We start from the raw sequence: 17,960 nt of genomic DNA, 5'->3' as shown, positions 1-17,960 counted from the left end.
AAGACAGAGAGTCAGAGAGAGGGATAGATAGGGACAGACAGGGACAGACATACAGGAATGAAGAGAGATGAGAAACATCAGTTATCAGTTTTTCATTGTGACACCTTAGTTGTTCATTGATTGCTTTCTCATATGTGCCCTGACCATGGGCCTTCAGCAGACTGAGTAAGCCCTTGCTTAAACCAGAGACCTTGGGTACAAGCTAGTGAGCTTTGCTCAAACCAGATGAGCCTGCGCTCAAGCTGGCGACCTTAGGATCTCGAATCTGGGTCCTCCGCATCCCAGTCTGAAGCTCTATCCACTGTGCCACCTCCTGGTCAGGCTCCAGGGACTCTTTATAGATTAAGAAAACCAGCTAAAGTATGTATTAGGAGTTGCAAATATTTCCTCTAGCTTGCCACTTTTGATGTTGCATTAGTAGCAACCATTATAAATATATTTTAAATTCTTATACAATCAAATTTTACTTTCTTCTTTGTAGTTTCTTTTTGAAAATGAGTTTTGTTTTTCTCAAATGTCATTTATTAGAAATTACAATTTCAGAGTAAGTAGGAGACACAAAGACATTTGGGAAGTGAGTACAATACATAGACCTCTTTAAATCAGGGGAATAGAGGGTCAAAATAAAATGAGCTACAGGCCAAAAGTCAATAACACACCTATGGTCCATTCATCTGGAGAAGTCCATCCCTGGTCCCCACTTCCCTAGTTCCTTTCCACAGCAGCCAGTTTTATCCATGGCATTTTTTTTTCTTCCATTTTTCCGAAGCTGGAAACGGGGAGGCAGTCAGACAGACTCCTGCATGTGCCTGACCGGGATCCACCTGGCATGCCCACCAGGGGGCGATGTTCTGCCTCTCTGGGGCGTTGCTCTGTTGCATCCAGAGCCATTCTAGCGCCTGAGGCAGAGGCCACAGAGCCATCCTCAGCGCCCGGGCCATCTTTGCTCCAATGGAGCCTTGGCTGCGGGAGGGGAAGAGAGAGACAGAGAGGAAGGAGAGGGGGAGGGGTGGAGAAGCAGATGGGCGCTTCTTCTGTGTGCCCTGGCCGGGAATCGAACCCTGGATTCCTGCATGCCAGGCCGACGCTCTACAACTGAGCCAACCGGCCAGGGCCTTGGCATTTTTAATTTAAAAGAAAAATTTAAACTTCCTTGCTGCCTTGTGGTTTCATGAATGGAACTTCTTTCTCCAGTTATGGAATAAGTCAGCAAAAGGGGGACTTTCTGGTCCTTAGAGCTGGGAAGGAAGATGAGGAGAGACGGGCAGTTCACAAATCGTCCCCCTTTAATTTCATTTCTCAATCACGCAACACATCCAGCATATTTTAGTTTAAAACATTAATTTCGCCTGGCCTGTGGTGGCGCAGTGGATAAAGCGTCGACCTGGAAATGCTGAGGTCGCCGGTTCGAAACCCTGGGCTTGCCTGGTCAAGGCACATATGGGAGTTGATGCTTCCAGGCCCCCCCCTTCTCTCTCTCTGTCTCTTCTCTCTCTTTCTCTCCCTCTCCTCTCTAAAAATGAATAAAAAAAAACAACAACATTAATTTCAAACTCAAAGTCTCTCCCTTTTTTTTTCAAGGAAGATAACGCTTTGGAGTAAAGCACGAGTTAATTTCAAATCCAAGTGGTAGGGAATGAGTATAAGAGATAAGAGACCCAGTCTCTTCCTCCCAGCTTCAGGGCGTCAATCACCACTACAGTCAAGCCCCCTTGAGAGGAAAGAAAACCACTGGAACAAACCAGTTTTGAAGGAACCCCACACCCCTTTCCTTCAGATAGGGCATCACTTTGGCTCCAGACTAAATAGCTTTATAGCCCCCGTAGAATGAGGGAAATTCTTATAAAAAATGTGACAGAAATGGAGTTTGGGAGAGAAGCAGCACAAAAAGAGTGGTGGGTTACAGGAAAGGTGCCCCAGGACTGCCTAGCAGGCGGCCACTTGGCATCTGCAGCCTAGTGGCTCCTTCCCAGGGCCCAGATGCCCTTGGGTGAAACTAAGTCAAGGGCCAAGGCAGCATTTTATCCCATAGAGAAAAATGAAGGGAGAGACCTATGAGGGAGCAGCCCCAGCATATTCACAGGGACCAGATGACCCCCAGAAGGGCAAGAAAATGGTAGGGTAGAAGATGTATTCAGGGCAAGTCCTAGCAAAGTAAAGAAAGGGAAAAGGAGGAAAACTCCCCCTTGCAAGAGCACTGGTCCCTGAATACAGGTCCTTTGTGGAACTCCATAAGAAAGGCCCTTCTTTACATACATAGATATCACATTGTTCTCCTTTGGAGGCAGAATCAGAAAGACACAGCAGCACAGGCCTCAGTCCACATACACAGCTCTTTCCCTTAAAGGCAGCTCTAACTGAGGACCCACTGGGCCCCTCCCCAAGTAATTTCTATACAGAGAAAACCAAAAAACCCAACAAACAGAAACTTAGGGAAATGTCCAATAAGAACCTTAATCATACAAAAGTCCCAATAGTTTTCTTCTTTTTACCTTCTGAAGCATATGTCAGTTCTTTTTCTCAAGGCTTTGTGTCCAGTTAGGACAGCATTACTTTTTCATTTTTTAAAAATAAAGATATACAGTATTCCCACCCTCCCCCAAAAGGCTACTTCACACAGCCCACCCCACACATCCCAAACCAGGCATTGCTCCCGGTAAAATGTAAAACTTTGCTACAACCTCACAGCCTCCAAGGGGCTGCTCATTACAACCAATTCAAATTCAGTCTACAGAGGAGAGGATGGCAGAAAGCCTTTTATTCTTCCTGCCTCCTATCACAGAGTTCCCATCCACCTGAACATCAGAGAGGCCCTTTCACAAAGAAAAGATAAGTCAAGCAGGGAGAGTCCTTTCCCCCAGCTCCACTACCAGTCTGCAGCTCTTGGCTGGTGCTCTGTTTCAAGATCCTAGTACGAACCAGCTAGTCGTCTCCTGGGCCAAGAGAATGTTCTCCCAGATTTTTTGCTCATTTAGCACACTTGGGTATAGCTCCTGCTGCTGCAAGTCTCTTTTGGGGATTCTGTCATATACCAGCATTTCATTGTACGTGGGGTTGCAGGTTTTTCAGGCCATTTTGGTTTTCTTTTTAGTGGTTTTCTGAGGTCAGGAAGGAGGTAATATTAACATAGGGGTCAAGGTTGTTCCCATCCTAGAACAGTTGCAAGTCCCACATATGCAACACCATGATGAAGAGTATTGTTTTTGTAGGAGATGGACAGCTTCACCTTCCCTCTTATATTCCTGACAGGACTGATGCAAGAACCATTTGAGGATTTGGGAGTCTGAGGACTTGGGAGTGGGGCTGGTGGTGCTCTCAGGTTTTTAATCCCAGGGTCCAAGCTGGTGAGCTTTTGCTCAAGCCAGATGAGCCCGCGCTCAAGCTGGCGACCTCAGGGTCTCGAACCTGGGTCCTTCACATCCGAGTCCGATGCTCTATCCACTGTGCCACCGCCTGGCCCATATGAGTTTTAGGATCATCTAATTAATGTGTGTAAAATAGCCAACTGGGATTTTGATATAGATTGTATTGAATCTGTAGATCAATTTAATGAATATTGCTGTTTTATCAATATCAAATCTTCTGTTCCATGAACATGGAATGTCTTTCCTTTTAGTAATACTCTTTTTTATTTCTGTTATCAGTCTGTTATAGTTTTCAGAATATAAGTTTTACACTTTTTTAAAAAAATTAGTACACTTTATATTTTAGAGCTGTTTTAGTTTTACAGAAAAATTGCACAGAAAGTACAGAGTTTCCATATATTCTCCCGAGGCCTGCATGCATTCAGTGTCCCTATTATTAACATCTTGAATTAGTATGGTACATTTGTTATGAATTAACCCAAAACTAATATATTATTATTATTTTTAGTATTATTATTATTATTTATTTATTTTGGTGGCAGAGAGAGGGACAGATAGGGACAGACAGACAGGAAGGGAGAGTGATGAGAAACATCAATTCTTCATTGCAGTTCCCTAGTTGTTCATTGATTGATCTCCCATATGCGCCTTGACCGGGGGCTACAGTGGACTGAGTGACCCCTTGCTTGAGCCAGCGAACTTGGGCTCAAGCTGGTGAGCCTCGCTCAAACCCAATGAGCCCATGCTCAAGCTGACGACCTTGGGGTCTCGAACCTGGGTCCCCCGCGTCCCAGTCCGACGCTCCATCCACTGCGCCACTGCCTGATCAAGCAATATATTATTATTAATTAAAGTTAATAGTTTACGTTAAGGTTTACTCAAATGTGTTTTACAGTTCTATGGGTTTTGAAAATTGAATGTCATGTATCCATTATTACAATATCATACAGAATATAGTGTGTCCGTAAAGTCATGGTGCACTTTTGACCGGACACAGGAAAACAACAAAAGATGATAGAAATGTGAAATCTGCACCAAATAAAAGGAAAACTCTCCCAGTTTCATACCTATTCAGTGCAGTTTGATGTAGGCTCACACACAGATTTTTTAGGGCTCCTTAGGTAGCTATCCTGTATAGCCTCTACAGACTCATCACTGACTGATGGCCTACCAGACAGGGTTTCTCCGCCAAACTGCCGGTTTACTTCAACTGCTTATCCCACCAAGTAGTGTTATTCCTATGTGGTGGTGCTTCGTTATAAATGTGCCCATATTCATGTTGCACTTTGGTCACGGATTCGAATTTAGCGAGCCACAGAACACACTGAACTTTCCTCTGTACCGTCCACATCTTGACTGGCATGGCAATGGGCTGCTCCGCTGTATACACAGTGTTACGTCATCATCTACACATGCGCACATGCTGCCACATCATCCTACAGAAACTGGGAGAGTTTTTCTTTTATTTGGTGCAGATTTTACATTTCTATCATCTTTTGTTGCTTTCCTGTGACTGGTCAAAAGTGCACCATGACTTTACAGGCACATTGTAGTTTCACTAACCTAAAAATTTCCTCTACGTATTTATCCATCCCTCTCCTGAATCCCTGGCAACCACTGATCTTTATATTGTCTTTATAGTTTTACTTTTTAAAATAAATTATTCTGAAGTATTTTATTCTTTTTGATGCTGTTATAAGTGGAATTCTTTCCTTAATTTTATATTCAGTTTTTTCATTGCATGTATATGAAATACAATTGATTTTTATATATTGGTCTTATTTGATGAACTCATTTATTCTAATAGTTTTTTTTCCATACTTTTTAAAAAAAAGTTTTACTGATTTCTGTGAGAGAGGAAGAGAGAGAGAGAGACAGGAACATCCAGTTGTTTCTATATGTGCTCTGACTGAGAATCGAACTGGCAACCTCTACGCTTCAGGACAATGCTCTAACCCACTGAGCTATCCAGCCAGGGCTATTAGTCTTTATAGTTTCTAAGTGGATTGTTAGTGTTTTCTGTATATAAAATTAAGTAATCTGCAAATAGAGATCACTTTACTTCTGGATGCCTTTTGTTTTTCTTGCCTCATTGCCCTGGCTAGAACTCCCAGTACAATGTTAAATAGAAGTGGCAAGATTGGACATCCTTGCCTGACCAGGTGGTGGCGCAATGGATAGAGCGTCGGACTGGGATGCGGAAGGAACCAGGTTCGAGACCCCGAGGTCGCCAGCTTGAGCGCGGGCTCATCTGGCTTGAGCAAAGAGCTCACCAGCTTGGACCCAAGGTCGCTGGCTCCAGCAGGGGGTTTCTTGGTCTGCTGAAGGCCCACGGTCAAGGCACATGTGAGAAAGCAATCAATGAACAACTAAGAAGTCACAACTCGCAACGAGAAACTGATGATTGATGCTTCTCATCTCTCTCCGTTTCTGTCTGTCTGTCCCTGTCTATCTCTGCCTCTGTTAAAAAAAAAAAAAAAAAAAAAAGAATGGACATCCTTGTCTTGTTCCTGATCTTAGTGGGGAAAGCATTCCATCTTTTATCATTAAGTTTGATGTTTGTGAGTGCATTTTTCATACATGTTTTTTTTATCAGGTTAAGCAATTTGAGGAAACTTTTTAAGCATATACATGCTTGGACCCTACCATTAAAAGCTCTGATTTAGTAGACCTGGGGTAAGGACTAGGCATCTTCCGTTGTAAAAAGGTATATAAGAAAATAAAAGGTATATAAGTCATTTTGATTCATAGCCAGGATTGAGAACATCTTCCCTACCCTGATTGAGATACTTTATGCTTTATTCTTTTCAAACCTATGTTACACTCTCATTCTTACCCCTTAGCTGAGAACCTTGAACTTCACACCACTAGTTCCCTAAATGCTGTGTTCTTAATTCTTTTGGGTGCTAAACAGTGGGAAATGGGCTGCATTACACAGATTAATTTCCACTCGTTTAGTGGGTTTGATTAAGAAATTGTATTATGATATTTTTTCAACCTATAAGGAATATAAGGTATTTGATGACCCTAACTTAAGGCTAATTTCCTTCCTCATCATAACAGAGTAGTACTTAGAACATAATTGTTGACCCATATAAATTATTTTTAAGGTTTTTTTCTTCTCAACCTTATTTGTTTTTGTTTTTTGAAATCAATCACATATAGTCTTGCTGCTAATATTGTTACTGTGTTTTGTCAAAACATGTAAAAAATAACACATTTGACCTGTATGGTGAATGATAATTATTTTGCTTCTTCTAGGACGCCATGTAAAATTGAACCCAGTATAAGCCATATTCTAAGCACAAGAAAGCCTGAAAAGGAAGAAGGTGATCTGCTGCAAAGAGTTCAGAGCCATCAACAAGCGTCTGAAGAGAAGAAAGAGAAGGTGATGTACTGCAAGGAGAAGATTTATGCAGGGGTAGGGGAGTTCTCCTTTGAAGAGATCCGGGCTGAGGTTTTCCGGAAGAAATTAAAAAAGCAAAGGGAAGGTATGTGTATTGATCTAGTTCAAACTTTTCAAAATAACTTAGTTGTAGGAAGGTTGAGTTAATATTATTAAGTATGAGGAAAATTACCCCATTGTTTATATAGTTATGTGGTGCTTCTATGATTTCTGCTGTTTCTTTGTTTAAGCTGAACTCCCGTTGCTGCTTTCCATGAGACCCCTGGGGGGAAAACTAAGCAACTCTAAGTCTGGTTTCAAAAGTAAAGGAGGAAAAGAATCTCTGAACTATAGAAACAATTCAGGTCACCAATGCAACAGCAGACAGCTGTGATCCTTGGCATGCATACATGTACTTGCCATGCCTCCCCATTAAGTACTTTCTTCTTATTGCCTGAAATATTTCACTTGAATTTTCATACTCTACATGGACTATCTCCTGGGGCTTATTTCGTTAACATACTGAGTCACTTAGATGATACTTAAACACATTATTGGCCCTGGCTGGTTGGCCTGGTATGTGGATGTCCCAGGTCCAATTCAGGGCACCTAGAAGCACCCATTTGCTTCTCCACCCCTCCCCTTTGCTTCTCTCTCTCTCTCTCTCTCTCTCTCTCTCTCTCTCTCTCTCTCTCTTTTTCTCTCTCCCTCTCTCTCTCTCTCTCCTCCTCTTCCTGCAGCCATCTCTTCCTGCAGCCATGGCTCCATGGCTCAACTGGAGCAAGTTGGCCCCGGACACTGAGGATGGCTCCACGGTCTCTGCCTCAGGTGCTGAGGTCTCAGTTGCTTAGCAATGGAGCAACTGCCTCAGATGGTCAGAGCATCGCCCTCTAGTGGGCTTGCCAGGTGGATCCTGGTCAGGGCGCATGTAGGACTCTGTCTCTGCCTCCCCTCCTCTCACTGAATAAAAAAGAAAAGACATTATCTTTGCCTGACCAGGCTGTGGTGCAGTGGATAGAATGTTGGACCCAGGTTCAAAACAACCTAAGCTTGAGCCACGGGCTCAACAGCTTGAGCGCAGGGTTGCTGGCTGGAGCATGGGATCAAAGACATGACACCATGGCCTCTGGCTTGAAGTCCAACGTTACTGGCTTGAGCCCAAGATCACTGGCTTAAGCAACGGGTCACTGGCTCGGCTGGAGCCCCCCAGTCAAGGCACATATGAGAAAACAGTCAATGAACAACTAAGGTGCCACAATGAAGAATTGATGCTTCTAATTTCTCTCCTTTCCTGTTTGTCCCTATCTGTCCCTCTCTCTGTCTCGGTCTCTCTCTCTCTCTCTCTCTCTCTCTCTCTCACACACACACACACACACACTAGTTTAAATATAGCTGGAGAAAAATGCAACTGTCTAGACTGATATCACTTTAAATTCATGACCAAAGATCTCAAATTGGCATTCACCAGCACCTAGCAGTCTTACTAGTTTCCTGGTAGGTGAATTTCTTCTTTTTGCTAAACAACTAAATTTTTTTCTCATATTTTCAAATCTTGTACATTGCTGCCCCTCCTTAGCTATGATCTTGCTTCATACTTCGTTGGGAAAGTAGAAGAAATATGTGATAACTCCATTTTCTCCCACCACATCTACCATATCTATAATCTGTATCTATGCACACTAGTATTCTTTCTGTTAAAATTAACATTTTTCTGCTCCTGTCAAAGCAGTGGCTCTTTTTTCTTCCCCTTCTAGCCTTTTCCCTAAATCATTCTCACCATCGTAGAAAGATACTTTTAATGTATTTATTGTTTTGTCTTCCATTATCCCCATTCTCCATCCAGCTCCTACCCCATTTTTCTCCCTTCATAGCAAAATTTCTTGGGAATTGTAATCATCTTCACATCCCTCTATTCCACTGAAACAGTCTGATCATGGTCACCAGAAAACTTCTTTTAGCCAAATCCACTTGGCATGGGATCATAGACATGACTTTTTCTCAGTTTTAATCTTTATTGACATCTGGCTTTATTTGGCACAGTTGATGAAATACTTCTTTATGAAATGCTTCTCTCAGCTTCTTCCTTGATGTGTATTAACAAAATAAATTCTATTTATAAGCTGTAGACTCTTAAATTTATATTTCCACCCCTAACACTTCATCTGAAATCCAGACTCATATCTATTGGCTATCCTTATAAACATTTTAAACTCAACATAGCCAAAACTGAATTATTTATTTCTGTCACAAATCGCACATGTACCAACAGATGTCCTCATCTCAGTGAAAGATATCACCATGTACTCTGTTGACTCAAGCCAAAAAAATTCAAAAATCATCTTTGATCACTCTTTTCTTATCATTCCCCACAACTAATGAATAAGCCCTTTAACTTTACCACCCCCAAAATTTTCAAATCTTTCATATATCATCATTCCCATTATTACCTTAATCCAAATCATAAGCTTTTAGCTACACTGCGGCAGCTAGAATTTCTACAGTCATTCTGGCCTTACTACAATTCATTTTGCTCATTTTTTTTGGTAGAGAGAGAGGAACAGGTAGGGATAGACTGATAAGAAGGGAGAGAAATAAGAAGCACCAGCCCACAGTTGCAGCATACATGCCTTAGTTGTTTGCTTTCTCATACATGCCTTGATGGGGGGGGAAACTATAGCCAAGCCAGTGACCCATATTTCAAGCCAGCGACCATGGGGTCATGTCTGTGATTCCACACACTGAAGCCAGCAACTCCATGCTCAAGCTGGAAACCTTGGGGTTTCAAACCTGTGTCCCCAGTATCCAAGGCCGATGCTCTATCTGCTGTGCCACCGTTTCGGCAGGCATCATGTCATCATGTCTTTCTTTCTTTCTTTCTTTCTTTCTTTCTTTCTTTCTTTCTTTCTTTCTTTCTTTCTTTCTTTCTTTCTTTCTTTCTTTCTCTTTCTTTCTTTCTTTCTTTCTTTCTTTCTTTCTTTCTTTCTTTCTTCCTTTCTTTCCTTTCTTTCCTTTCTTTCCTTTCTTTCCTTTCTTTCCTTTCTCTCTCTCTCTCTCTCTCTCTCTTTCTTTCTTTTTTTACAGAGACAGAGCGAGAGTCAGAGAGAAGGATAGATAGAGACAGACAGACAGGAATGGAGAGAGATGAGAAGCCTCAATCATTAGTTTTTTGTTGTGGCACCTTAGTTGTTCATTGATTGCTTCTCATATTGCCTTGACTGTGGGGCTATAGCAGACCGAGTAACCCCTTGCTTGAGCCAGCGACCTTGGGTCCAAGCTAGTGAGCTTTGCTCAAACCAGATGAACTCGCGCTCAAGCTGGCGACCTTGGGGTCTTGAATCTGGGTCCTACGCATCCCTGTCTGACGCTCTATCCACTGCGCCACCTCCTGGTCAGGCTCATGTCACTTCCTTACTTAAAAATTCTCCAGTATTTTCCATTGTGTTAGAATGTAGTATAGCCTCTTTACTCCCACATGACTTGGCCTCTGCCCACCTCTCCAACCTCATCTTTTACTTTTCTTCCTCTTACTATGCTACATACCATGCTGTCTTTCATTTGGATCCTTGAACATAATGATCTTGTTCCTGCATTAGGCCCTTTGTGCCAGCTAGTCCCTTGCCTACAGTTCAGTTTTTCCCTAGATCGGTATATGACAGGCCCCTGGTCATTCAAGTTATTACTTTATAATGTCTCTTTTTTAGAATGATCTTCCCTCACCACTATTCTTAAGTAGCTCCTGACCTCCATCCCCCTACCCAGTCACACATTCTCACATTACCTGTTTTACTTTATTTATTTATATTTTTCTGAAGTGAGAAGTGGGAAGGCAGAGAGACAGAATCCCTCATGTGCCTGACCAGGATGCCCAGTAAGGGGCAATGCTCTGCCCATCTGGGGTGTTGCTTCGTTGTAACCGGAGCCATTCTAGCACCTGAGGTGGAGGCCATGGGGCCATCCTCAGTGCCCAGGCCAACTTTGCTCCAGTGGAACCTTGACTGCAGGAGGGGAAGAGAGAGATAGAGAGGAAGGAGAGGGGGAATGGTGGAGAAGCAGATGCACGCTTCTCCTTGTGTGCCTTGGCCGGAAATCAAACCTGGGACTTTCATATGCCAGGCCAACGCTCAACCGCTGAGCCAACTGGCCAGGGTCTGTTTTACTTTATTTTTAACACTGATTTTCTTGTTAAATTGTGTGCTTATGTTTGTCTCCCCCAAATTAAATGTTAGTATCACATGACCAAGGACTTTGTATTTTGCATCACTGAAACGTAAATGTTCTTAAATTAAGTGCTTGACATATAGTAGATACTCTACTTTTTATTGACTGAATATATCATATAAGAGACTTTAAGTCGAGGATTTCTTGCCACTTATATCATTCTCATATGTAATATCAACATATATGTTGAGGGCATAAGACCCAAAGACAGTTTTTGACAGAATAAATTGCTATGAGGAGTACATGCCTCAGCCAACTTTATTGTTTCTAGCTGAGCTACTGACCAGTACAGAAAAGATAGCAGAAATGCAGAAACAAATTGAAGAGATGGAGAAGAAGCTAAAAGAAATTCAAACTACTGAGCAAGAAAGAGCGGGTGATCAGGTTATTTCTCTTTTTTTTAAATTTGTAAAACTAAAGCTTGTTGAAACAAAATTAAGCAATTTAAAAGCATACAAGGTAAAAGTTCTCTCAACCTCCACTTAGAGTTTTCTGTAGTTTCTTAACTATTAATAGCAGCAAAGTTGAGCAGGGAAGTAATTTAACAGGTGACTTCAAATGGAATTTGTGGCATGTGATACAATTTGACTTCTTAATTCTCTTCTAAAACATTTTTTAATCTTTAACATCAGCTCTTTATTCTAGTCATTATCCATTAAAATGGAGTTCACTAAAGAAATTTGGTATATGCTTGGCTCTGCTCACTGAATACAACAATACCAGTTTATACTAGGAACATAAATTAATGGAAAGAACTTTTGTGGAACAGATATTTTGTTAGTGGATATCTAGGAATGATAAAGCTAATTTTGGAACCAAAGACTGAAAATAGCGTTTTCTAGATGGGGGGACAAATCAGTTTTGTTTACTTTAATGCAAATAGCAAGAAGAAAAGATGCCTACAGAGGAGACCACTGAACTGCAAATTGCTTCTGAGTCTCAGGAAATACCAGGAATGACTCTGTCCACTTCTGTTTGTCCAGTAAACCCTTGTGCCAGGTAGGACCACACTGGTGGAAAGGATGGTGCTTATGGGAGGGCATTTAGGACCAACCTTTGACTCTAGTGACTTGAAGTCTCCTTGACTTCTATAGAATCAAGATATGATTGTCTGACCTGTGGTGGTGCAGTAGATAGAGCGTCGACCTGGAACGCTGAGATCACTGTTTCCGGTTCAAAACCCTGGGCTTGCCTGGGGAAGGCACATAGGGGAGTTGATGCTTCCTGCTCCTCCCTCCCCTTCTCTTTCTTTCTAAAATGAATAAATAAAGTTAAAAAAACAAAAATGACATGATTTTTGCAAGTCTCTGTCACAACATACACTTTTTTTTTTTTTTTTTGTATTTTTCTGAAGCTGGAAACGGGGAGAGACAGACAGACAGACTCCCGCATGCGCCTGACCGGGATCCACCCGGCACGCCCACCAGGGGGCGATTCTCTGCCCCTCCGGGGCCTCGCTCTGCCGAGACCAGAGCCACTCTAGCGCCTGGGGCAGAGGCCAAGGAGCCATCCCCAGCACCCGGGCCATCTTTGCTCCAATGGAGCCTTGGCTGCGGGAGGGGAAGAGAGAGACAGAGAGGAAGGAGGGGGTGGGGGTGGAGAAGCAAATGGGTGCTTCTCCTATGTGCCCAGCCGGGAATCGAACCCGGGTTCCCCGCACGCCAGGCCGACGCTCTACCGCTGAGCCAACCGTATTAATATGGTATCTCCTTGTATGCTCTATTTAGTTTTGTTTTATAAAAATGAGAGTTTACTACACAACTCACAAAAATTAGGGGATCAGGAAACATGCAGATATGCTAGTAATTTCAGCCTTTTTTATAGTGCATTGTATAGTTGGTTTTACATCTCATTTATGTAATCAAATAACTTTCTTTGACTTGTCGTTTGCTTTTCTGATGTTCTTGTTTAATAAAAAAAATCAAATGCTTCTTTTTTTTATTGCTTCATATTTATTTTGAAATATCCCCTAATTTTTTGTGAGTAGTCTGTTTTGTAATCTGCTTTTGCTCTTTTTTTCTTTTGGCTTTTGCTCTTAAGTAACTTAACATCTATTATCAAACAAACTTCTACAACAGTTTTAATGATTGAGGAAAGTTCCATCTTTTTAAAGAATTTGGATTGACAATACTAGAATATTTTCTTTATATTGAATAAAAAGCCTGTTGGACCTTTAAGAATTAAATAATTCTTTCTGTGGGTACTAAGTGTATGCATTAAAACAGGTTTCTTTTCAGGGAAGCTTCATTTGCAGAAAACATTTGGCAAGAACAACCTCATTCTAAAGGTGAGTTCTGTTTGACAATATCATGAAGAACTTGCTGATAACCGCATATTATGTAACAACTGATAAACATCTTTTCTTAATTACATAGAGTAAAAGGAGTTGAAATAGGCAGAGAGGGTACTACCATTATTGTATGTTTGAATCATGGAATTCAGTTATAAGCATGATTCGAGATAAGATAGACATTTGGAAGAGTATTTTGGTATGATTCCTCAGTGTTTTGAAATAATTTATTTAAATGTAAATTTAAATTTATACTAACTACCAAATAATCTTCCACTTTAGGTACTGCACACTAAGCTAAGCATATCTATAGTATCCAGCAACCAAGAGTGGAAAGTGGATTTTTGAACAAAGAAAAGCTTAAAACTAAGGCTATTGTATATCCAAATTTGTTCTCTTTTCCATTTAGAAACATGGTAAAAATATGAATATCCACCATACGTGTTTTGTTTTGTTTTTAAACTAAATCGAATCTGATTAGACTTCTAACCAGCAATTTATAGGAAATAAAAACTTGGAGGAACAGGTTAAACCACATAGAAGGATGTAATTGGCAAAAAAAAATTTAGAAATTTTAAGAAAAAATTACTTTAAAAAATTTTATGGAATAAAAGTGATTTAAGAGGCATTTTAACTGGTCACATGAATCTTACTCTATATTCCCAGTTCAAACTTTCTAAAAAATTTTGGTAAAATGTGAAACTTCTGACTGGATGTTTGATATTCAGAAATTGTTAATTCTTAGGTATGGTCATGTTTTGAGAGTATGTTTTTTAAAAGAACCTCTCATAGAAATACATGCTGAAATAGTTATAGATGAAATGATAAGTCCTGGATTTGCACCAAATTAATTTGGAGTTGGGTTGAATTTGGGAGTAGTGGGGGTGGGGATAAAGATAAGCAAGAGCACTCATGCTTAGTTGTCATTTAATAATCTTTACTATTATATGTTTGAAATTATTAAAAACAAACATTCCTTTTTTTAAAAACAATGCAAAATATTAATTGATCTTGTTGTCCTGAAGAATTTACTCTTAAGAGTATTAATCTAGTCTCTTTTTCTATAGGTCCCAGTATACCATTCTCCATTTTTGATGAGTTTCTTCTTTCAGAAAGAAAGAATATCAGGTTTGAGGTTTTTTGTTTTGACACTTAAATAATGTCTTCTTTTTTTGTAAATGAGAGCTTACTGTTATCTATCTTAACAGAAAAAATTTTGCTAAATAGAATGTCTTTTTCCAGTCTTCCTGCAGATCCGTCACGGGTTTCAATCCAACGAAGGCCCCTTGCAGTTCTCAAAACTTCCGACAGCATCACCTCAGATGAGGATGTGTCTCCAGATGTTTGTGTAAGGAACAGCATTCCTAAGTTAATATAAACGGACTAGTGGATTGTTTCATTCAAATCTCAAAAATGTTTAGGGTTCAAACGAAAGTTACGGACTTAAAATAAGCACATGAAAAGATGCTTAATGTCATCATTGGTCTTCAAAGAATGCAAATCAAAACCACAGTGGGATACTGCTTCACAGGCACTATAATAAAAAAGAAAATACCAAGTGGTAGTGAGGATATTAAGAAATTAGAACCCTTAGCCCTGGCCGGTTGGCTCAGCGGTAGAGCATTGGCCTAGCGTGCGGAGGACCCAGGTTCGATTCCCGGCCAGGGCACACAGGAGAAGCGCCCATTTGCTTCTCCACCCCTCCCCCGCGCTTTCCTCTCTGTCTCTCTCTTCCCCTCCCGCAACCAAGGCTCCATTGGAGCAAAGATGGCCCGGGCGCTGGGGATGGCTCTGTGGCCTCTGCCTCAGGCGCTAGAGTGGCTCTGGTAGCGGCAGAGCGATGCCCCGGAGGGGCAGAGCATCGCCCCCTGGTGGGCGTGCCGGGTGGATCCCGGTCGGGCGCATGCGGGAGTCTGTCTGTCTCTCCCTGTTTCCAGCTTCAGAAAAATGGAAAAAAAAAAAAAAAAAAAGAAATTAGAACCCTTATACATTGCTGGTAGGAATGTAAAATGGTACAGCCACTTGGAAAACAGTTGGGCAGTTCCTTAAAATGTTAAACATAAAGTAACTACATGACCAGAAATACCTGGTTTTTATCCAAGAGAATTTAAAACGTATGTTCATGCAATTTTACATGAATATTCATAGTATTATTCATAATAGCCAGAAAGTGGGAACAGCCCAACGTCCATTAACTGATATATGGATAAATAAAGTGTTTTATATCCATACAGTGAAATATTATTCAGACATAAAAAAGAAAGAGGTGCCTGACCTGTGGTGGCGCAGTGGATAAAGCTTCGCCCTGGAAATGCTGAGGTCGCCAGTTCGAAACCCTGGGCTTGCCTAGTCAAGGGCACATATGGGAGTTGATACTTCCTGCTCCTCCCCCCTTCTCTCTCTCTGTCTCTCCTCTCTCTCCTTCTCTGTCTCTCTCTCCTCTCTAAAAATAAATAAATAAAATTAAAAAAAAAAAAAAAGGTACTGAACCTTGAAAATACTTTGCTAAGTGAATGAAGCTAAATACAAAAGACCACATATTATATGATTCTATTAATATGAAATGTCCAGAATAGGCAAATCCATAAAAACAGAAACTAGATTAGGGATTTCCAAGGGTTTAGAGATTAGAAGAGTTAGAGAGCAGCTGCTAATGGGTATAGGTTTTTTTGGGGGGGATGAAAATGTTCTGGAGTTAGTGACGATTATACAACCTTGTGAGTGTGCTAAAAATCACAGAAATGTACACTTTCAAGGGGTGGATTTTTTGATATGTGAATTTTATCTCAATTTGTTAAAGGAAAAAATCTCTGTCTTAAAAAAGCCCTTTTTACTTTTTTTCTTTAACATCACAAAGATTCTTTGTTCTTTTTTATAAAATGTTCTTTGTGGCAATGAAAGAATTAGGTGAACTACCCATTTCACTTTAGTAATATTCTGTTTTTAGCACTATGGACTAATGACATGGTAAGATTTAGGGTAAAAAGGCCTCATGTAAACATTCAAATCAAAGTTTATAATCTTTATCATTGACATGTCATTGAAGTTTTAAGAAAATTATTCTTCTCTTCAAACTAGCATCTGGAAACTTGTCTTGAGGTAGAAGAAAATGGAATATGTTTAGTCTGAAGACTTGAGAGACGATGCAGAGTGGCTATAATGATTTAAATCAGTGTGTTCTTTATCATATCTTAGGGAATGAGTCACTTGGAAAAACCTTTTTAAATGTGATTTTCCCTGTTTACTTCTTTATTAAGGTATATTCTATATACAGTAAATTGTGCAAATATTGTACAGCTTAGATGAGTTTTTATATGTGTGAATATACATTCACTCTCCACCTAGATCAAAATAAGAAAATTCTCAGCAACCAAGAAGAGCCTAGGGAGCCATTTAGGAGTATAAGCTCTCATATCCCATTCCAGCTATACTTACAGTATTTGAAATTTCCAAAGATGAAGTCCAAGCATGTGGTGTGTGTGTGTGTGTGTGTGTGTGTATAATTTTGATAGTCCACTGAATGCTGTGAAAAGGTAACAGCGTAGAAGAGTAATTATATACTGTATTCCTGAGAAAAGTACCAGAGAATATAATGAATAGCCTGGATTTGGAGATAGTGGTTCTAGATTCAGCTGTTCAGGGATGAGCTGAATTTTTAAAGGAGTCAATCTTAATCTCATTTTTTGGTTTTCCGTCTTTTACTTGAATTTTATTGATATCAGAGTTTTTTTCCCTAAAAATTATATTTCAAATGTCTAAAGGGCCACAAGTTGTATTTGCATAAAATGTATTCTTAGACTATAAAATCTATTTTACTTTAATCTTATAATTTTTAGCCTCGTTTATTGCTTCTTCTAGATATACCTCTCACCTCTACTTATTAATGTTGTCAGGAATTTAAAGTATATGTCAAATTGGTAATCTAACATCTAGAAAACTAACATCTAATAAATGAAATAGGCACTTTTGTACACTGCCGGGGAAGGTATAAAGCAGTACGATCTCTGAGGGCAGCTGGGTAATATGTGCACAGAACCTTAGTGTTCATAACCTTTTGACCTGATAATTCTACTTTTAGGAATTACTCCTAAGAAATTAAAATAGTCCTAAAGATTTAAATGTACAAAGATATTTAAAATACTTTTATAAGAGTAAAAAAAACCAGGGAATAACAATAAAAGAGTTTGTTGACTTCTGATAGACCCACAGTGTGGCCATATTGGTTGTAAAGGATTTTTAATAGTACAGAAAATATGCTAAAACTGTAATGAGAAAAAATAGTATTTGCAGTTGACCCTTGAACAACACAGGTTTGAACTGTGCAGGTTCAAAAAAGGGTACTTTTGTACACTTATATGTGGATTTTTTTTTCAATATACAGTTGGTCCTCCATATCCTCAGGTTTCACATCCACAGATTCTATTATCTCCCCTCCTCTCTCTCTCTCTCTCTCTCTCTCTCTCTCTCTCTCTCTCACACACACACATACACACACACACAAAACCAATGCTATTTTTTATTTGTGGTTGGGAATCTGTGGATGGGGAGAGCCAAGTGTATGCATTGTTCTATGCCATTTTACATAAAGGACTTGAGCATCTGGCAGGGGCTCCTGGAACCAATCCCTCATGGTACCAAGGGGCAATTTATAAGTTAAGGTTTTGGGGAGTCAAAAGTTAACCAAGCCTGACCAGGCAGTGGC

At 40.3% G+C, this 17,960-nt stretch overlaps 1 protein-coding gene across 1 annotated transcript in view; it reads left to right on the top strand.

The window, feature by feature from the left end:
• Positions 1 to 17,960, top strand: part of BUB1B (BUB1 mitotic checkpoint serine/threonine kinase B) — a 65,708-nt gene that overhangs the window by 30,646 nt on the left and 17,102 nt on the right. Inside the window, exons 9-14 of the mRNA XM_066277118.1 lie at positions 6,627 to 6,856; positions 11,240 to 11,352; positions 11,852 to 11,967; positions 13,206 to 13,255; positions 14,326 to 14,386; positions 14,501 to 14,606. Of these exons, the coding sequence (XP_066133215.1) occupies positions 6,627 to 6,856; positions 11,240 to 11,352; positions 11,852 to 11,967; positions 13,206 to 13,255; positions 14,326 to 14,386; positions 14,501 to 14,606 (676 nt within the window). The remainder of the gene's footprint in view (positions 1 to 6,626; positions 6,857 to 11,239; positions 11,353 to 11,851; positions 11,968 to 13,205; positions 13,256 to 14,325; positions 14,387 to 14,500; positions 14,607 to 17,960) is intronic.

Source organism: Saccopteryx bilineata, chromosome 4 (genome assembly GCF_036850765.1).
Source record: "Saccopteryx bilineata isolate mSacBil1 chromosome 4, mSacBil1_pri_phased_curated, whole genome shotgun sequence".
NCBI classification, from domain to species: Eukaryota; Metazoa; Chordata; class Mammalia; order Chiroptera; family Emballonuridae; genus Saccopteryx; species Saccopteryx bilineata.
Note: the sequence above shows the minus strand (reverse complement) of the source record. Positions and strands in the feature narration are given on the sequence as shown.